The sequence below is a fragment of the Balaenoptera musculus genome, chromosome 1 (assembly GCF_009873245.2).
Source record: "Balaenoptera musculus isolate JJ_BM4_2016_0621 chromosome 1, mBalMus1.pri.v3, whole genome shotgun sequence".
Taxonomy (NCBI): Eukaryota; Metazoa; Chordata; class Mammalia; order Artiodactyla; family Balaenopteridae; genus Balaenoptera; species Balaenoptera musculus.
This window is the reverse complement of record NC_045785.1, coordinates 18,502,293-18,523,387: the sequence shown is the minus strand read 5'-3', so window position 1 is coordinate 18,523,387 and position 21,095 is coordinate 18,502,293. Positions and strand designations below refer to the sequence as shown.

The window sequence follows — 21,095 nt, the reverse complement described above, 5'->3', positions numbered from 1 at the left end:
AAAAAGTACCCACTAAATTGATATTATTACCAATGAGGTACAACACACATTTTGAAAACCACTGCTCTGAGCATTCAATTTCTTTGCCTCGGGGCCTCTGCATATGCTATGCTCTGTCTGGAAAGCTTTTCTTGTATCCTCTTTACCTGGGTAAATTTTACTCATTCTTCAATCAAAGGATGCTTCTCTCTCCGGAGTCGACTGCCTGCATTTAAGTCCTGAAGATCGTGATGAATGAGTTAATACATGCAAATAACTCAGAACAGCGCGTGGCAAATAGTAATGCTTCATCTTATTAATGCGGAAGGTAATTCTACAACTATTCGTGTGACTGTTAATATCTGTCTTCCCACACCTCCCAGACTACAAACTCATTAAGTCAGAGACTTTGGTTAATTTTTGTTCATCTTTATAGTCCTAGCGCCTCACTTCGCCTGGCACACAAAGGGCGCGTATAAACAACGGCTAAGGAAACACTGCCCAGAAGAAATAAAAACGTAGACAGACTGGGTACGGAGCCAGCGTAGGGCGTCACCACGGCGCTCCAGAGGCCCCGCCCCACAGGCGGGGCCCTGCCCACCTGGCTGTCAGTGGTCACGTGGGGCTCCGCTGGGTTGCCGCCGGCGAAGCTGGGCCAAGATGGCGACAGTGAAGAAGGCGCTCCTGCGGAGACTGGTGGGCTCGGCGTCCCTCCGGGCTGTAAGTGCCCCGGCCCGCCCAGGGGCGCTCCTGAAGGCACCGTGATGGTCAGGGTCGGGGACGTGGCCCATAGCGGCTGCTCTCTGAGAGGCGAAGCCGGAGAGCTCATCAGGCCAGTGTTGGGAGGGCTTTGGAATCTTGGACCCTCTCTGACCCGTCCAAATCCCTTGAGGGGCATGGGGAAACGGAGGCCCAGAGATGGGGAGCGACTCGCCCGCGTCGTGGAGACCTGGGTCGCCATCCCAGGCGTCCTAATTCCCTGGCCAAGGCTCTTTCTGGTGACCCTGGCATCTGTCTCCTTCTAATTGAGCTTCAGACTTCTTCAAGTCCCTCATTAAGGAAAATCATGATTACCCTGCCAGTTCGAGAGGAAAAAGCCAGTCATCCCCCTCCGTCCGTCTCCATTTCCAGCTCTTGTCGCGTTTGGGGACGCTTGGCGAGCTATCCCAGCGTGCCGAGCAGGACTTGGATCGCGTGCGGCCAGTTGTGATTCCCTTGTAATTGTACTTTGGGCCAGTTTGATCCTGGTGTTTCCATCTCTCGCCCATGCTCAGTGAGTGGAAGGAAAGTGTAGGAGACCTAATTGTATAAAGGGTTGAATACATTGTGTTGGGAAAAGCTCGAGCTGAGATGTCCCAGTGGTTCTGAAGCCACTTTTTCGGTTGAGTGACAGGTCTCTAAACCCCGGTTTTCTTGATCTATGACATGAAAAAACGTTACCTCAGGGTTGGTTTGGAGATTAAGGAAAACTAAGTAAAGCATTTAACATTGTTCTAGCTCTTAGGAAGTGATTGCCCAGTTGTTGCCTTAGAGTTTAGGAGGAGTTTAAACTGGTAAAAATTACACTCTTGGCAGTAGGGGCCCCTCTCAGAAAACCACTTCAGTGTCTACTAGACCACCTTCCCCCACCGATTGCTCATTGCAGATAAATCCAGTAAGTCCAACTTGAAAAGTTAAGAATATTAAATGAGATGGTGGATGTAAATGTGATTTGAAAAAATTCCTGGTGTAATGAAATGCTGGTAGTAGGCCCTCCCTCCATGGGGTAACTTGCACAGACTTGATGTCGGAACCAGACGGTTAAATCCAAACTTCCTCACTTCCTACCTGTGTGATTTGGGGTCTTTCTGAGGCTGTTTCCTCTTCTATGGAATTGGAATAGTGATAGTTCCTGTCGTGTAGGGACTAAATGAGGTGCTGATGTCTGGAAGTTAGCACTGGGCTTTAGTCAGTTTTAGCTGTTGATATAGGTACCATAGCTCAGGAGGCTGTGGCCCAGGATTTGTGTGGTTAGAGGGGATTATTTCCATGCAGAACTTTACAGAGGGAATGAACTGGGTGTTTAACCAAGGCGAGAGAAGACCGGGGCGGGGGGGACCGAAGGGTGACAGAGGCAACATGGCCTAGGGGTTAAGAGCATAGACTCTAGATCCACACTGCTGAGTTCAGATATGAGCTCAGTGACCAGCTAACCATGTGACCTTGGGAAAATTACTTAATCTCCTTGGACTTCAGATTTCTCACCGTAAAATGGGGATTATAATAGTTCCTACCTAATAAGGTTGTTGAGAGGATGATATGGGTTAATATGTAAAAGGCTCTTCTAAGTGCCTGGCAAATAGTAAATGCTTCAATAATAGTAAATGCTTGTTTTGTTGTTAGTACATGAAGAGTTGTTATGGGGAAGGAAGTAGAATTGAGCTTATTCTGTTTTCATAAAAGGAACTTGGAAACAGGTTTTACATTCTTTCAACAACATTCACCGGTTATTTATCGAGCCCATGTTAGGTAGCAGGGCGTTGGAAACATAACAATGAATAAAACAAAGTCCCTGCCTCATGGAGCTTACATTCCAGTGCGATCCTTTTAGGGTAATGTACCAGCAGAGGCTGAACATCCCTTTTGGAGGGAGATTCAACTTGCAGGGACCTTCCAACCTAGCCTGTTGACTTCCTGAAGTTCAGTGGCTCATCACCTTAGTCTCTAGGAAGCTTTGCTGGCTAAAACCAAGGCCAATTCAGGTGAGTTGTTTAAGTTCCAGCTGATTCATAGCTGGGAATATTTCCTTCCTTAAGGGTTGCAGGAATTTGGGATCCTTGTCAGATTCCCAGTACCCCTTACCCCATTGCAATATGTTTATCCAGAGCAAATCTGGTAAAATGTAATTAATTTAAACAGTATTAAGTAGTACTAAGAAGAATAGAGGAAAGAGGGGAGAAAAACCTTGTATTAGTCGGTGGTGGTGGGGAGGGGGAGATTTCCTATAGAGGACTTTATATAGGACAGACTTTATACAGAGGAGACTCGGGGCCTTTTTTTAAATGTCTTCAACTGCTGAAGGTTTTATCTCCTCTCAGACTCACTCTCCTTGTCATCACCCAGCCTATGATTATAAGAGAACAGAGCCCCGTCCATCCCCACAGCCCCACAAAGTCCAAGACTACTTCTCGCCACACTCAGTAATTGCCCTCCTCTGGGGCAGGTATGCTCTTCATGCATTTATTTGTTGTTTTTATAACTAATGAGTGCCTCCTTTGTGCCAAGCACAATGTCAAACGTGAGAGGAAGTGGAGGTTACGACAAACTTGCTCACAGAGCATACATTCTACTGGAGGAATCATTGAGCAGGCATTATTTGCAGTGCTCTCAAGGAAGTAATTATAGTCCTGAAATAGAAAATAATGAGGGTGAGGGGATGGGCAACTTTACAAAGGGTAGTCAGAGGGGCCTATCTATGACTGAAAGATGAGAGGGAGCCAGATGTGGGAAGGGCCAGGTGAAGAGCATCCTGGGCAGAGGAACTGTAAGCTCAGGCCCTGCTGTGGGAGAAAGGCTGGTGGGTCTGGAGTATAGTGACCCATCTGAGGGGTGGGTGCAGAACAGAAGGAACCAGTAATGAGTTCACGGAGATTGGCAGGAGTCAGGTGATAAGAATCTTATAGGCCATGGTGTGTGGGGAAGGAATGAGTCAGGTTTCTGGCTTAGGCAACAGCGTGTATGGGATGCTTCTTACTGAGATAGGAAGACTCAAGTCGGACTGGGCTTTAGGAGAAATTGCAGTTCTGTTTGGGGACATCTGTGAGAGCGCAAATAGGTTTGTTTAAAAAAACAACCTAGGGGGACTTCCCTGGTGGCGCAGTGGTTAAGACTCCGCGCTCCCAATGCAGGGGGCCCGGGTTCGATCCTTGGTCAGGGAACTAGATCCCACATGCATGCTGCAACTAAGGAGCCTGCGAGCCACAACTAAGGAGCCCACATGCCGCATCTAAGGAGCTGGCGAGCCACAACTAAGACCCAGCGCAACCAACTAAATAAATTTTTTTTTTTTTTTTTACAAGACATAAATAGACTGACACCAAGCATTGTACATGGATGACCACAACAAAAGCAACAATGGTTGCAATTACCAAACATGAAACACACTCATACTATGTCATAATATTGACATTCAGTCCAGTAATCCTCCACTGTAACAGCTCCTTTACTTTGCAGTGAAAATTGATTTGTATATTCTTTGCCTCTGAGTCCTTGTGGGATTTTTTTTTTTTTTTTAATTCAGACAGAAAGTCACAAAAATTATACTCATCCTCATCAGTTCACTCAGTCCCATGTAATTAATTTTTTTTTTCATCTTGATCTTTTGTTAGCACTTTTATGAGTTCATCAGTTTTTCATTAGAGTTCTGAAAATGCTTATTCATTCAGTTCAGCAGTACAGTCAGTTACCAGAAACCTGTACTTGTCAGAGTCTTTTCCATGAATTTCTTGAAGATGAAACCCTTTTATAGGAACATATTTGCAAAATCATCAGAGTACACCCAGAACTGTCTGTAAATGACAAAAGACTTAAAAATGACCACGGTTAAAGATTTGATGAAAGTTCATAATAATGCAGTTGACAAGAAAATTAGTTATTTCTGAGATATACATTTTAAAGTAATAACTAGGATTATTACTTATAACATTATACCAGAACATATAAGATTTTTAGAAATTTCATGTAATGTCTGAAACATTTATATTAACATATTTCCATACATATTTCCATACAAATACAAATATAAGATTTTTAGAAATTTCATGTAATGTCTGAAACATTTATATTAACATATTTCCATACAAATAACCCAATGAAAGTTTAGTATTAGTTGTTTTGTTTGTTTTTTTATACTGCAGGTTCTTATTAGGCATCAGTTTTATACACATCAGTGTATACATGTCAATCCCAATTGCCCAATTCAGCACACCACCATCCCCACCTCACCGCAGTTTTCCCCCCTTGGTGTCCATATGACCATTCTCTACATTTGTGTCTCAACTTCTGCCCTGCAAACTGGCTCATCTGTACCATTTTTCTAGGTTCCGCATACATGCATTAATATACGATATTTGTTTTTCTCTTTCTGACTTACTTCACTCTGTATGACAGTCTCTAGATCCATCCATGTCTCAACAAATGACTCAATTTCATTCCTTTTTATGGCTGAGTAATATTCCATTGTATATATGTACCACATCTTCTTTATCCATTCGTCTGTTGATGGGCATGTAGGTTGCTTCCATGACCTGGCTATTGTAAATAGTGCTGCAATGAACATTCGGGTGCATGTGTCTTTTTGAATTACGGTTTTCTCTGGGTATATGCCCAGTAGTGGGATTGCTGGGTCATATGGTAATTCTATTTTTAGTTTTTTAAGGAACCTCCATATTGTTCTCCATAGTGGCTGTATCAATTTACATTCCCACCAACAGTGCAAGAGGGGTCCCTTTTCTCCACACCCTCTCCAGCATTTGTTGTTTGTAGATTTTCTGATGATGCCCATTCTAACAGGAGTGAGGTGATACCTCATTGTAGTTTTGATTTGCATTTCTCTAATAATTAGTGATGTTGAGCATCTTTTCATGTGCTTCGTGGCCGTCTGTATGTCTTCTTTGGAGAAATGTCTATTTAGGTCTTCTGCCCATTTTTGGATTGGGGTGTTTGTTTCTTTGATATTGAGCTGAATGAGCTGTTTATATATTTTGGAGATTAATCCTTTGTCCGTTGATTCATTTGCAAATATTTTCTCCCATTCTGAGGGTTGTCTTTTCGTCTTGTTTATGGTTTCCTTTGCTGTGCAAAAGCTTTGAAGTTTCATTAGGGTTAGGGTTAGGGTCACAACTAAGACCCAGCGCAACCAACTAAATAAATATTTTTAAAAAATAATTTAAAATATAAAAACCTAAGTGCTCAACTGTCAGGTGGTTGGAAATGGGTCTGGACTAAAGGAGAGTTGGAAATGGCCCTGTACTGGGAGCATGAATCACTTACTCCAGAGGTCCCCAACCCCCGGGCCATGGACCAGCATCGGTCTGTGGCCTGTTAGGAACCGGGCCACACAGCAGGAGGTGAGCGGTGGGCAAGTGAGCGAAGCTTTATCTGCCGCTCCGAATCACTCCCATTACTGCCTGAGCTCCGCCTCCTGTCAGATCAGCAGTGGCATTAGATTCTCATAGGAGCGCAAACCCTACTGTGAACTGCACACGCGAGGGATCTAGGTTGCTCGCTCCTTGTGAGAATCTAATGCCTGATGATCTGAGGTGGAGCTGAGGCGGTGATGCTAGCGCTGGGGAGCGGCTGCAAATACAGATTATCATTAGCAGAGAGGTTTGACTGCACAAAGACCATAATAAATCGGTTGCTTGCAGACTCATATCAAAACCCTATCAGTGAGTGGCAAGTGACAAGCTGCATCTTACAGAGTAGACTGGACATAAGCAACACACTTCAAGTGTCACTGTCTCCCATCACCCCCAGGTGGGACCATCTAGTTGCAGGAAAACAAGCTCAGGGATCCCACTGATTCTGCATTATGTTGAGTTGCATAATTATTTCGTCATTATTACAATGTAATGATAATAGAAATAAAATGCACAATAAATGTAATGTGCTTGAATCGTCCCGAAACCATCCCCTCCCCCCACACACAGTCCGTGGAAAAATTGTCTTCCACGAAACCAGTCCCTGGTGCCAACAAGGTTGGGGACTGCTGTCTTACTCTATTCCTGTTTCTAAGTGAAATTTTTTTTTTGTTCTTGATTCTGAAACAGAGCAAATGTGAATTAAAGGGTGAGAAATACTGCTTCTTGTCTCAGTATTAGTGAAGATGGATACATTCTTTCAGATTTGCCCCCCTGGAGAATTGTGACAATTTCCTCCTGTTACTTTTTGTTTCCTCTTTTAAACCAAAGGTTAGCACCTCATCTGTGGGTACTTTCCCAAAGCGAGTGAAAATTGTGGAAGTTGGTCCCCGAGACGGACTACAAAATGAAAAGGTAAGGATGGAAATCAACCAAAAAAGTTTTTGCAGGCATTGAGCGTTCCATGTGGTGGGTGCAGAACTATACCCAACTTAGGGCCGGGTCGGGGAGGCCAGGCAGGCACCTGTGACAGTTCAGGCACAAGTGTTGTGACCCCAGGTCCACCTTAAGGCCCTGTGGGGTGGGGGTGGGGGTGGATGGTAAGTGCTGCAGGAGTGCAGAGGGAAGGTGAGGGCGTGCCTTTGATCCAGCAATTGCACGTAAGGGGATTTGTCCAAAGGAAGTCATGAAAGTCACATGCAAAGACTTAGCCTTGCAGATGTTCCTTAAAACCCTGTTGTAACAGCAGAAATGACCTAAATGTTCAGTAGGGGAAAGATAACTCAAATACATTAATGACTTCATAAAATGGAATATTGTGAAGCCGTTAATAATATAGGAGTATATTAAGATGTAATCAGATTATAAGATAGTGTCTGTATATATATTTAATCTTATACTTTTGTGTAAGAAACAAAAAAGTTTATATATGTGTGGGAGCATCTGCCTAGAAAAGGATCATAGAACAGTGCTGTCCAGTAGAACTTCCTGTGAAGACACAAGTGTTCTAGGCTTGAGCTGTCCCAGACAGTAGCCACTAGACACTTGGGGCTGTTGAGCACTTGAAATGTGACTAGTGTGGCTGGGGAATTGAATTTTTTAATGTAATTTTAATTAATTTAAATTTAAATAACCACGTATGGCTTATGTCTAATGTATTGGACTGCACAGATCTAGAAAGTTACCTATCAGGGTATTGAGAGTGTTATCTCTGGGAGGTTTTAAGGGTGGTTTTTTTTTGTTTTTGCCATGTTTTTCTGAAATAATCATGTATTAATTATTTTATTTCAATAAGAAAACCTCTTTAAAAATATTTTTTTTAAAAGCATGATCAGCCTACCTTTAATAGTGAGTGTTGGTTGGAAGCAATAAGCTGTAAGCTCTCTGAGGACAGGATCATGTCTGTTCTGCTCACCGCTGTATCTGTAGCTCCTAGCACAATCCTTGGAACATAGAAGGCTCTCAAAAATTACTTGTGGAATAGATTAAATTAAAGCAGTGGGAGAGAAATTGGGGGTGGAAGGGCCTGGCAAGAAGGACTTGGAGTTTCTAGGATTTTTGACCTAATCCTGTAAGTACTAGGGAGCCATGGAAGGCTTTTGAGCAGGAGAGTGAGATAATGGAGACTGTGCTTTAGAAGGATTCCTGTGTGGGATGAATTGGTAGAGTGACTGTGACCATGCCGTAACATACATGGGATAATGATGGTAGATTTGGAGATAGGAGTCCACAGAGTCTGGTGAGCAGCTAGACGTGGTGAGGGAGGGAGAGAGAGAAGCAGTAGGCTGATCATGGGAGGGTGGGACCCTGCGCCAGCTGAGAGACGGAAGGGGGAGGGTGGGACCCTGCGCCAGCTGAGAGACGGAAGGGGGAGGGTGGGACCCTGCGCCAGCTGAGAGACGGAAGGGGGAGGGTGGGACCCTGCGCCAGCTGAGAGACGGAAGGGGGAGGGTGGGACCCTGCGCCAGCTGAGAGACGGAAGGGGGAGGGTGGGATCCTGCGCCAGCTGAGAGACGGAAGGGGGAGGGTGGGATCCTGCGCCAGCTGAGAGACGGAAGGGGGAGGGTGGGATCCTGCGCCAGCTGAGAGACGGAAGGGGGAGGGTGGGATCCTGCGCCAGCTGAGAGACGGAAGGGGGAGGGTGGGACCCTGCGCCAGCTGAGAGACGGAAGGGGGAGGGTGGGACCCTTTGGAGGCCACATTCATAGGACCCAGAAGGTTAGTCATCTCTGCCCTTTCAGGCCATGGCAATTTGTTTATGGTGGGGTCATAACGTAACAAAAATTTAGTTTAAAAGCCTGTATGACAGGAAAATATTGTTTCCATGTCAGTATTAACTCCTTTTCAAGTGAGAAACTGCTTCCACTGCAAAATGCTATCTGTAGAACTCGAAGACAAGCCTTGTTCTGCACCTGTTGGCCAGGATTACATGTGAATTCATGTTAGTGTTTGAAAGTTGAGATAGTGAAGTGCTTGCTGTAGTAAAAGCTTTGAACTAACAGACTGCATTCTGAGACCATTTTATTACTGGCTTTGCCAACCTGTCTTTTCTGGTTTTTCTCTGCATTACAGAATATTATACCTACTCCAATGAAAATCAAACTGATAGACATGCTTTCCGAAGCAGGACTCCCTGTTATAGAAGCCACCAGCTTTGTGTCTCCCAAATGGGTTCCCCAGGTGAGCCCCAGCCCTCAGGCATGTCTCAGATGAGAGGGATGTAAAGTTTTGCACTTGCCCTGGAAGTCAGTAGAAGTCAGGAGTGTAGGTTTCCAGGTCTCTGGCTTTGAGAGCTCTCTGTGCGTCATAGTAGCGTGTGCAGCAAAAGAGCATGCCCCAGGAAGCAGGTGGCTTGGATTCAGTCTTGGTTCTGCCCCGACTTGCGTGGTGAGCTTGGTGAGGCCTTCCCCTCTCCAGCTTCAAGATGACCTCTCAGGTCTCTTCTGCCTCTAAGAAGTCTAGAATCTCTAGGCCTGTCTAGAGGTGTGGCTTCTGCGTTTGTGAAGGGGAAAGACTGGCGACTCCTGCTTCACAGAGATAGTCAAGTGGGAAGAAAGGTCCTGTTCCAACTGAGTTAGATGACAGCTGAGCACAGTGCCGGGCTCGGAGCACGTTCTCAGCAAATGGCTACAAGTACCATTGCTGCTCTTACTCCTTATGTAGAGTTGACAGTGTTAGCCATATGGAGAAACTGGGGATCTCACCCATGCCAAGGAGCCTTCTCGCTCATCAGCAGTCAAACAGATAGTAAAAGCATTGGGGAGACTCAGCTCTGCAAAAGGACTCATTCTCCAAGGGTCCTGGAGAACAGAGATTTTGTGCTAAAACGGTTTTCTCTACCTGAACTCTCTGCCTGCCCTTGGTGGTGACTTGGCAGTGTCTCCTTTGGCTCTCAGATGGCTGACCACGCTGAAGTCATGAAGGGCATCCAGAAATTTCCTGGCATCAGCTACCCAGTGCTGACCCCAAATTTCAAAGGCTTCCAGGCAGCGGTAAGAGACTTGTTTTTGGTGGGGGCCCCTGAAATGAGATTGATGGCATTGGCCTCTGTCTTGTCCCTGGGCTCAGTCCCTGTCCCAGGATGTCTGTCTGAATGACTTGTCTCCAGCGGTGATGGGCACCGTCAGACAGACCTGGGGGCAGTCCTGGCCCTGCCACTCCCAGCTCTCTGATCTTGACAAGCTGCTAAACCTCTTTGAGCCTCAGGTTCTGCCTATAAAATAAGGTTAATGATGGTACCTAACATTGTGAGGATTTCAGAAGATAGGATGCACATGAGTTGCTTAGTAAGAGCCTAGTAGAAGATAAGTGCTTAATAAACGTTAGCTCTTCTTGTTGTTGCCCATCTCCTCTTTAAAGAAAGGTGATCGAGCTCTTCACAAGAGTTAAAGGTAGTTGCTAGTATCTGTCAACTTTCTTATAATTTTACATGAGAACGTCATTGGAGATGTTGATTCCGAATTTAGGCAAAAAGCTTCTTTTAAGAGTGACTTCCAGGCTGGGTCGCGGCTCCCTAGTTCCTGCCATCTCCCGCCGTCTTTTGCTTAAGGTGCTACTGGGTTTCCGCCTGGCTGCTCTTCGGGTGACTCCGTCCTCGCTGGGCTGCCTGGAGCTGCGGCCTGTGTGGACTTCCGCCCCCAACCCCTGCGTGGGCTGAGCCGGGCCGGAACATGGCTGCGTGGGGGCTGGATCATCTCAAAAATGACTATAGAAGAAGATTTTGCCGACCTTCCAGGGCACCTGACATTAATACGGAGCAAGGCCAGAATATACTGGAAATCTTACTAGACTGTTTTGAAGAAAAAAGTCTTGCCAATGATTTTAGCACAAATTCCACAAAGTCAGTGCTTTATTCAACACCTAAAATAAAAGACATTTGTGTTCGGTCACCAAGTAAAGAGGGGACACGAGTTTGATCCCTGGTCCGGGAAGATCCCACATGCCGTGGAGCAACTAAGCCTGTGTGCCACAGCTACTGCACCTGCACTGTAGATCCCGCGAGCCACAACTACTGAGCCCATGTGCCACAACTACTGAAGCCTGTGCGCCTAGAGCCCGTGCTCCGCAACAGGAGAACCACTTCAATGAGAAACCTGCACACTGCAACGAAGAGTAGCCCCCGCTACCACAACTAGAGAAAGCCTGTGCACAGCAACAAAGACCCAATGCAGACAAAAATAAATAAATAAATAAAATAAATTTTAAAAAGAATGCATTAAAAAAATCCTTGGTGAGGTTTCAAGAGGGAGTAGAATATAATGAAAACTTGCTTTTGTTACTTTACGTAATTGAGTTCCATAGTGTATCCGCTGAACTAGCAATGTAGTGGCTCCATTATTTACATATTTCCCTATTGGTAGATGTTTAGATTTATTTCCCTCCATTCATTATAACAGTGATGTAGTGAACACCTTTGTTTATGCCTCCTTGTTTGCATTTGTAAATTGAATTTCTCTAAGATATGTACTTTTGAAACGAAATTGTTAAGTATTGTCAGTTTTTTCTGCAGAATGGTCTATTAGTTTACTTTCCCACCTGTGATGTGTGAATGGGATTTCTCTTTTCTAGAATTAAAAAATTTACGACTTGAAAAAAAAAAGAGTGACTTCCAGGGTGGCGACGGCAGCAGCAGTGTTGGTCCTTGGGGGAGGCCAAGGCTTCTTTTTTATTGAGATATAATTCACTGTATTAATTTCCTAGGGCTGCCATTATAAAATATGAAAAAACTAGGTGGCTTAAAACAATAGAAGTGTATTCTCTCACAGTTCTGGAGGCTAGAAGTCCTAAATCAAGGTGTCAGTAGGGTTGGTTCCTTCTTCTTCTTTTTTTTTTTTTAAATTTATTTACGTATTTATTTTTGGTTACGTTGGGTCTTTGTTGCTGTGCGTGGGCTTTCTCTAGTTTCTGCAAGCAGGGGCTACTCTCTGTTGCGGTGCACGGGCTTCTCATTGCGGTGGCTTCTCTTGTTGCAGACCATGGGCTGTCGGCACATGGGCTCAGTGGTTGTGGCACACGGGCTCAGTAGTTGTGGCTCGTGGGCTCTAGGTGTGTGGGCTCAGTAGTTGTGGCTCGTGGGCTCTAGAGCGCATGCTCAGTGGTTGTGGCTCACGGGCTTAGTTGCTCCGTGGCATGTGGGATCTTCCCGGACCAGGGCTCGAACCTGTGTCCCCTGCATTGGCAGCTGGATTCTTAACCACTGCGCCACCAGGGAAGTCCAGGTTGGTTCCTCTGAGGGCTCTGAGAGAGAATCTTTCCACGCCTCTCTCCTAGTTTCTGGTGATGTTTGGCAATCCTCAGTGTTCCTCCGCTTGTAGGTGCGTTTCCCCAGTATCTGCCTCCACCTTCGCTGGCCTTTCCTCTGTGTCTGTCTTCACATGGGTGCAATCGTATAAGGGAAGAGGGACTAATATGACTTCATCTTAACTAATTACACCTACAATGACCCTATTGCCAAACAAGGTCACGTTCTGAGGTACTGGGGGTCAGCATTTCAACATGTCTCTTTGGGAAGGACACAATTCAACTTATAATATTCATATATCATAAAACTCACCATTAGACAAAGGTTTTTGCCACTCTGTGTGGGTGTTCCTTGAAGAGAAAAGTGCTGAAAGGAATTCACCTGGCTGTTGGCAGGTTGCTGCCGGAGCCAAGGAAGTGGCTGTCTTTGGAGCTGCCTCCGAGCTCTTCAGCAAGAGGAACGTCAACTGCTCCATAGATGAGAGCGTGCGGCGGTTTGACGAAATCCTGAAGGCAGCTCGGGCGGCCAGTATCCCTGTGCGGGGGTGAGTCTGACCACATTGCTGCTGCCTCTCTCTATTTCCTCAGTACCATTCTGGGTAGGGCCAGGCTCCAGCTCCAGCGACCATCCCTCACAGACTCCTTATCCTGGGTGCAGGCAGCCCAAGCTCCACACCCAGACATCTTTTCCCAAGTAAATTTGCTCAGAAGAAATCCTGGCAAGTGCTTTCCCCAAACCTGATTTTTGGGTCAGTTCACCAGAGGAATCTAGCAGGACAGACACTAAGCAGGGTTTGTGGAGGTCAGTTTAATCCTGGCTCCACCACCAACTCTTCACACCTCCCTGAGGAATCCCCTCGGCCTCTAAGATGTCTCCGACATCATATCTTTAATAGCAGTAGTGCCAGGCGTTGTCCATGTATTATCTAATTGTAGCCTCACAGTCGCCCAGCAAGGAGGCCTCTGTCCCCACTTCCAGATGACAAAACTGCAGCTCGGGAAGGATGAAGAGTCTGCTGTGAGGTCACACAACAAACTGCAGCCAGAACGCTGTTTCAGAAGTGCACATCTGATCACATCACTCCCTGGTTAAAAACCTGTCAGTGACTCACCAACTCCAGACTTTTCAACATGGTTTACAGGCCCCTGCGTTTTTCAGCCCCTGTCACTCTCTGCAGCCTCGTTGCTCACGTCCCTCTTCTGGCCCTGCTTCCTCAGCACACTGCATTCCAGCCAACTGGAATTTCTTTCCATTTGTCACATGGCCCAGTTCTCTCCTGCCTCTGGGCCTTTGCACGTGCTTTCTGTAGACTCAGAACACTCTTCCTTCTACATCCTACTTGTCAGGGCTAACTCCTGCTCATCTTCAGGTCCTCTCATGGATGCCAGTTTCTCCAAGAAGCTTTCTCTTCCCTTAGGCGGAGTTGGTGTCCCTCCTCTGGGCTCCCAGAGTCCCCTGAACATCCTCTAACAAAGCACTTACCTGCTTGTTAAATTCTCCTCTGCCTCCCATCCCCCACTAGACTGTGCTCTCCGTGAGGGCAGAGCCCACCTCAGTCCCTGCTGTACTCCCTCTCCCAGCTCTGGGCCTAGCACATAGTAGGTGCTTAGGAACCGATGGGCGGATAGATGGATGGGGAAGCAAGGGCATGTAGGTCTTCCTGACTCCCAAGCCTGTGCTCTTTCCTCAGTATTTCTTTAGCTTTTCTGTGCTCAGCAGTGATTGGAGAGTAAGAAGAAGGATTAAGATGGAAAAATACACTGAGATGTTTGAGTCTGAAATTTATCCAGCAGACATTTATTATGCCTCATAATATGCAGAGTACTTTGTAAGACTCTAAAAGGTTTTAATGGAGCCTCAGCCTGAATGGGGTGGGTGGACATAGAAGCTGGCTACACACAAGATCCGGACTCCTCACCGTAACTCGCAAGACCCCATGATCAGGCCAGTGGCCTCTTCTCCAACCTCATGTTGTACTTCTTTGCCCCTTGCTGCCCATACCTCAGCTGTTTTGTCCTTTGTTCTGTGTCTTGAACACACCTACTCTTCGGTCTCAGGGACTCTACGCTGGTTCTTCTCTCTGCCTGGAGCACGGCTCTCCCCCCATCTCAGCTCCAGCTTCGCGTCCTCACAGAGGTCTTCCTGGGCCATCCTACTGTTGTTGGCCTCCTCTGGTTGCTCCTGTCACACTTCCCTTGTCTTTCCTTCATAGCACATCACTTTTTGAGATTATCTCCTTCCCTTATTAGATCACTTTTTTACCGGCTGTCTCCCTAACTTGAAACCTTAAGCTCCGTGGCGGTGGGGATCTTTTCAGTCTTGCTCACTGCGCTTCCCCAGTGCCTGGCACGCTGTGGGCAGCTCGGTATATATCAGTTGAATAAATGAGTGTTGGAACCCTCTGGCCACTCAACCGGAGCAGCCGATCCCTTGGCCCTTGGCTGGCCCAGCTTTTTTGTTCCCGCTTTGGTTTCATCCGTCCTTGGTCCTCTCCCGAGCGTGGCCCCACTCTGCGCGGCTCAGCTGGCTGCCCATATTGCCCTCTTCAGCTTCTCCTCCTCCTTGGTTGATCTCTGGCCGCCTCTCTGTGTGTCGCCTGCTTCCTGAACTACAGGCCTGTTAGTTTCTTCCCTTCCCTGCTGTGGCGCTGCGCTGGCCCCTCCTGGCACTGAGCAGCAGTGCCTTCGTCCGGCTCACCAGCATTGCATTAGCCTTCCACCCAGCCCTTGGCCTCCTGCCCGGCTGCAGGTTTGGGTGCAGGCTACCCAGGGACGTGTGTCAAGCAGCCACCTTGCCCCAGCTCTGCTGGCCAGAGAGCCCGGGGGCATTGACACCAGTCCTCCCTGTTTTCCCACAGGTACGTCTCCTGTGTGCTTGGATGCCCTTACGAAGGGAAGATCTCCCCGGCTAAAGTAGCTGAGGTGCGTGGGGGGGGGGGCGGGATTTCCTGAGGGTTGGCTCCCGTGCCTGCCCCTGAGTGCGTAGGTTGCTCTCCCCACACTTTCATGGTAGGTCACGGATTTCATTTGTTTGCCCAGCTCCTTCATTAAGCCCCTCTGAGAGCACAGCCCTGCACTCACCCCTGGAGGGCCACCTCCTGGCCTGGCATGGAGTCTCTGAAGCCCCTGCCCTCTACCCCTGGGTGAAAGCCCCTGACTCAGTTTCCAGTCTGGTCAGTGGACCGGTGACGTGAGGTGAGAATCCTCTGCAGAGGGGTTCCTTGTAGTGGCTGGAGAGGCCATTGACATCTTCTGAGAAGAACACAGGGCGGGAAATGACCAACCCAAGAACTTATGTCATTTTGTCCTCAAAGCCACCCAGCAAATTTGGTGTTATTGTTATTCCATTTTACAGTTGAGGAAACTGAGACTGACTTGCCGTGCAGGTTGCAAATGGTGAAACCAGGTCTCAACCCCCATCTGCTTACCTCTAAAGCCCTCTTGCTCTTCCCACACACCAGGCAGCACCCAGAAGTGAGCATTGGTGACAGTAGCAACTGCTTATTGAGAGTGGCTGCTGTCGTCCAGAATCTCAGCCTCCTGTGGCCGCCAGTCCTGCCTGTATCCCTGCAAAGGCTCGTCATTGTTTTTCAGAAGCAGAAATTGAAGCTCAGGGAGGTTAGGTCCGTGGCCAAGGCCCCGTAGCTAGTGAGCGGCAGAAGTGGTCACGTCCAGCGTCGCGTCACTCCCAAGCCTGCCCCTTTGGCTCCACCCTCTGCCGCCCGCTGGCTGCCATGGCTCCTTGTCTCTCTGCCCACATGGGCGGCCGCGGAGGGGGCGCACCGGTTTCTTTATCCAGCAGACCGCCGTTGAGCACCACCACGTCCCTGACCCCACCTCCCGCTTCCTCCCGCTTCTCCAGCGGAACAGTGTGCAGCAGCACCTCCCCGGGTGGGGCGTATACTCTCTGGTTCTGCAGTGATTTTAGGGGTGGACAGGTGCGCTTCTAAAAATTTTAGTAGTTAGGTACTTCTCTTAAAAATATATAACTAGCACCTCAGACCCATGTTTCACACATCTTCCTACCAAGGATAGAGCTATGCGAAAGGAATCAATTCTACTGATTCTGGTCCTTGGGTCTGACACAGTGTGTGAAGGTGGTAAGTGAAGGAGTGGATGGAGTTTGAGACACGCGCGGGAGGAAAGCACAGGGGTTGGGGCCCCAGGGCCTGCACCCAGTGGCCGGCTCTGCTCCTTACGTCCCAGTCTCCTGATGAGTAGAAGGAGGATTATCATTCCCACTCATGAAGTTGTAAGGAGTCTGTGGTCTGATAGGAATTTAGTGTCTCAGACGTGGAGGTGTTCTGCGTAGGCCAAGGACCCCTGGCTTGAGGAATCGGGGGTCCTCCAAGCACCTGCTTGTTTCCCCAGGTCGCCAAGAAGATGTACTCGGTGGGCTGCTATGAGATCTCTCTGGGGGACACCATTGGCGTGGGCACTCCCGGGACCATGAAGGATATGCTGTCCGCTGTCATGCATGAGGTGCCAGTAGCTGCCCTGGCTGTCCACTGCCATGACACCTATGGCCAGGCCCTGGCCAACACCTTGATGGCCCTGCAGGTAATCAGGGCATGTCCCAGAATAGAGGCACATGTCCATTCTCCCAAAGGGTATGGTGGCAGGACAGCTATGTTTCATTTATTCTTTCAGCAAGCGTTCACTGTGCTGAAGGCCCACACCTGTGTGCCAGGCCGCAGGCTGGCCATGGCGGACACAAACATGTGACCCTGCCCTGAAAGTGCCTGCATCTGTCTGTTAGGAGAGACAGTCGAGAATCAGGTGATAATCCTAATGCATTGTGACAGATGCCACGCAGGGAGGAAGCATGGGGCTCGGGAAGGCCCCAGTCCCAGCTGGGGAGGTCAGGGAGGATTCGCCAGGGGAGGCCTGAAGGACACGAAGAAGTTAAGCAGTTGAAAAAGGGAAGCGGAAAGGTGACCAGGCAGCACTGCATTTTAAGACTAAGGTGGGGTCAGGGAGGACTCAGGTGCCCTGGCCCCGCCCTGGCACACAGGGCTGTGAGTGCAAGTGCATGTGCCTATGTGTAGCGAGAGCAGGCAGGAAGGAGGGAGGGAGGGAGGGAGGGAGGGAGGGAGGCAGAGGTCACGCAGAGGGAGAACCTTTAATGCTGTTCCCCAAAGATTGGACTCAGACCTCAGATTGGGTTTCTTTTGAGGCTTGCTTCTTGCGGGCTGGCCCAGAATGAGGGTCCCGTGGCCCAGCAGCCCCTTAGACGGAAAATTCCGAGTGTTTGACCACAGGCTGCCTTGCTGTAGTGATAGTCTTAAGTCTAGCCGGTTGTCTTTAGGTTAGCTAGAGCAATCCTGGGCCACCTTAATTTTTCCCCTCTTTTTAGTTCTCACGTTACCTCCTTGAGGCTCATGTCTTTAAGCCAGATGATTCTATTACCTTCTGGGTCTGTTTTCTCAGAGTTGAGGTTTAAGGAGAGAGGAGAAAGTGAAACAGTCATCTTAGGAAAGTGGGAGCGACTGACCTAGGGAAATGGGATAGGCCCCCGTGGGGTTAGAGGCTTGACGTGGGGTGAGGGAGCGGGGGTGGGTGAGTGAACACAGGAAGCAACAGGGGTCTGAAACCTCAACAGTGGGAGAGGGTTAGTTTAGGTCGGTGATCGGGAAGGGCCCCTCTGAGGAGGTGGCTTTTAGGCTGAGAAGGAGAAGGTGAGGAGTCACCCATGAAAGGAAGGAGGATAGATATTCCTGGCAGAGGAAACAGTGTAGCATAAAAGACTCACACTGTTTTAGGAACTAAAAAGAGGAACAGTTTCTTTCAGTGGGATTTTCACATCGACAGAATCATAAGCCAAAGAATTTCAGGCAGCAGATGGTAGGTTTACAAGAACCGGCGTTGTAGGCTCTGGTCCCCACAGTGACAGCCGTGTTTCACCATCCTTGTTTGCAGATGGGAGTGAGCGTCGTGGACTCTTCTGTGGCGGGACTTGGAGGCTGTCCCTATGCACACGGAGCATCGGGAAACTTGGCCACCGAGGACCTGGTCTACATGCTGGCCGGCTTGGGCGTTCACACGGTAATGCCACCTGCCTCCTGGTGGCGACAGCCCTGAACTGACCAGAGCTCTGCCTGAAGCCGGAGGACAGAAGCTGCTGGGTTTGTTCAGGGTTTTTGTGGTGGTGCTGGTGCAGTTAAGAGAAGGGTGCCAAGAGATTAGGGCCGTTCTGTCATATGTTTTGAGATAGCAGAGCGTGGCAGATGGAGGCCACGAGAAGGCAGGCCCTCAGTGTGAGTCTGACGGTTCAGTCTGAGTAGGCACCGGGGTGTAGGGAAAGAGCCCTGAAAGAGTAAAGCCATGACCTGAAACGAGTCAGTTTCCTCTGGACCTTTGTTTTGTTCTCTGAAAAATGAGGGCAGTAGAATTAGCCCCTCAGGGCTCTGCCGGAGTCAGTAAGGGCCCTCAGTGTGGGTTGGAAGCAGTGTAGCATCTGTGCTTTTGGATTAGACAGAACTGGGTTTAAAACCTAGTCCTGTCACTCACAGGCTGTGTGACCTGACAGATTACTTCACCGCTCTGGGCCTAAGAAATGGGAATAATAATAGCACCTATCTCACAGAGTTATTATGAGCATAAGAAAATGTGGAATGCTTGGCCCAGAGCTAAGCAGATAGTACGCATCAGTAAATAGGAGCTATTGTTATCAAGGTTTTCAGTGTGGCCCTTTTAGTTGGTGTTTTTACTCCTGTTTCTCTCTGCCTCACGGTCCTTACTTCAGTATTCAGTGTCTGACCACTGTGGGCCAGGCCTGTGCTAGACCCTGGAGTTGGAGAACCACACAGGACTACTGAGCTCCCTCCCCTGGTGGCGGCGCTACAAACCATTTCACACATTGAGGGCAGTCAGAGGGGAACCCCACATGCCACGAGGACACCACCTCACAGGCAGCGGGTATCCCGTCGTCAGAGGAACGAGAGCCTGGTTGTCTTCACCCTCACACAGTTTTCTGTCCAGTCTGATGTTTCCCTGGGTGTTGAGGGCATGTTGTGACTTACTGCATCCTCTAACTTGTTTCTCAAAGGGTGTGAACCTCCAGAAGCTCCTGGAAGCTGGGGCCTTTATCTGTCAAGCCTTGAACAGAAGAACCAGCTCCAAAGTGGCTCAGGCTACCTGTAAACTGTGAGCCCCTTGCCCCCCGAAGCCCTGGGGACTGTGTGGGAATAGGGACATGTGTGGATGACTCACAGATGGGCATGTGGAAATGGGAATGAAATCAACAGGAGTAGGCACCTCACTGCCAGCTCTGCACCTAGGTCTCTCCTGGCGGAAAGGAGGTGGACTGGAGTTGCCCGGCCTCAGGCCCTCCCTGCCTGACCTGAGGATGAGTGAGAGGCTTGGGCAGCTGGAGGTCTCCCTTCACCATGGACCCAAAGGCCCAGGAGTTGGATGCCTGAGGGCACTTGGGAACCCAATTCTCTGACTTGGGTTGATCCTCAAGTCTCATCTCTGGGTGAAACCTGCCAGTTGGCCACTCTACACAGCTTAATGCTGCCATATCCTTGGGGCCATCGCTCGCTGACTTTGTAGGGCAAAGGGGCAGGGAGGAGTTTTTTCCTCAGCTGGCAGAGGGCATTTGGTGAAGGGGTGAGGGCTGAGCTGTGGTGGCCACCTGCCAACTCCAGCACCTCTGGAAAATCTCCACTTTGAACATGATTGTTGAAAACAGCTTACGTAATTAAAGGTTTAATGACATAACCATTCCAGTGTTCTGTTGTGCAGATGTGTGTACATAGGGGAGAGGGAATAAAGCATCTTTACAACATTTCCTCTAAGAGGAAAACATAGACTTCAGTTTATTAATCTCTGAATTTTCTCCCTCTTTCCCCTCTTGAGAATTGGGGAGGTCGGTGGTAATGACAGCGCTGACCAGAGCACCCTGGGGAGGTTGTTTCTGAGGCTCGTGGCTCTGTGACCTGGGCTGTTGCACAAAGTCCTCTGGGCCTGGGCAGGTGCAGCTCTGGGCGCACTCAGCTCTCAGGACCTCAGCCTCTCCTTCCTGTCAGCGTCCTTGCTGGACTCGGGCAGGCCCAGGGCACTCAGGCTGTGGCACACACGTGTGCATTTCTTCCTTTGCTCGGGTTTCATCATTCCGTATGTCATGCCTTTATACACATCATTCCTTAACCCTCCCTTTATTTTATAAATTTATTTATTTATTTATTTTTGGCTGTGTTGGGTCTTCGTTTCTATGCGAGGGCTTTCTCCAGTTGCGGCGAGCGGGGGCCACTCTTCATCGCGGTGCGCGGGCCTCTCACTATCGCGGCCTCTCTTGTTGCAGAGCACAGGCTCCAGTCGCGCAGGCTCAGTAGTTGTGGCTCACGGGCTTAGTTGCTCTGCGGCATGTGGGATCTTCCCAGACCAGGGCTCGAACCCGTGTCCCCTGCATTGGCAGGCGGATTCTTAACCACTGCGCCACCAGGGAAGCCCCCTCCCTTTATTTTAAACAAAATCAGAACACCATTTTCTAACGTACTATTATGGTAGGCAGGGTGCAAACCGTTCCAGGCTGACCGCAATTGGCGCTGTAATTCCTGTTTTAGTTTCAGGGCTCCCTTAGCGGTATTTTTTTTTTTTAAGTATCTATCTCATCTATCTATCTAATCTAATCTATCTATGCCGGGTCTTCGTTGCTGCGTTCGGGATCTTTAGGTGCGGCATCGGACTTCTTAGTTGCAGCATGCATGCGGGATCTAGTTCCCCGACCAGGGATCGAACGCCGGGCCCCCAGCA

General features: G+C 48.6%; 1 protein-coding gene across 3 annotated transcripts; it reads left to right on the top strand.

Moving 5' to 3' along the window:
* Nucleotides 1-552: 552 nt before the first annotated feature.
* On the top strand, nucleotides 553-20,063 carry HMGCL (3-hydroxy-3-methylglutaryl-CoA lyase). Of its 3 annotated transcripts, none has more exons than XM_036824012.1 (9): nucleotides 553-699; nucleotides 6,930-7,013; nucleotides 9,171-9,278; nucleotides 9,995-10,090; nucleotides 12,735-12,883; nucleotides 15,197-15,260; nucleotides 16,710-16,898; nucleotides 18,258-18,383; nucleotides 19,387-20,063. In XM_036824012.1, the coding sequence occupies exons 1-9, from the start codon at nucleotides 640-642 to the stop codon at nucleotides 19,486-19,488; spliced, it is 978 nt and encodes a 325-aa protein (XP_036679907.1). In that variant the 5' UTR covers nucleotides 553-639; the 3' UTR covers nucleotides 19,489-20,063. The 3 variants fall into 3 exon arrangements, with proteins under 3 accessions (XP_036679907.1, XP_036679916.1, XP_036679922.1); XM_036824021.1 differs by lacking the exon at nucleotides 553-699 and adding an exon at nucleotides 2,579-2,720; XM_036824027.1 differs by lacking the exons at nucleotides 553-699; nucleotides 6,930-7,013 and having other exon boundaries at nucleotides 9,976-10,090.
* Nucleotides 20,064-21,095: the final 1,032 nt, after the last annotated feature.

Excerpts from the sequence above, each read along its gene's own strand:
- HMGCL (XM_036824012.1), top strand. The coding sequence starts at position 640 with ATGGCGACAGTGAAGAAGGCGCTCCTGCGGAGACTGGTGGGCTCGGCG. Across the intron at positions 7,014-9,170 it reads ACGGACTACAAAATGAAAAG|AATATTATACCTACTCCAAT; the intron begins GTAAGGATGGAA and ends TCTGCATTACAG. Across the intron at positions 16,899-18,257 it reads ACACCTTGATGGCCCTGCAG|ATGGGAGTGAGCGTCGTGGA; the intron begins GTAATCAGGGCA and ends CCTTGTTTGCAG.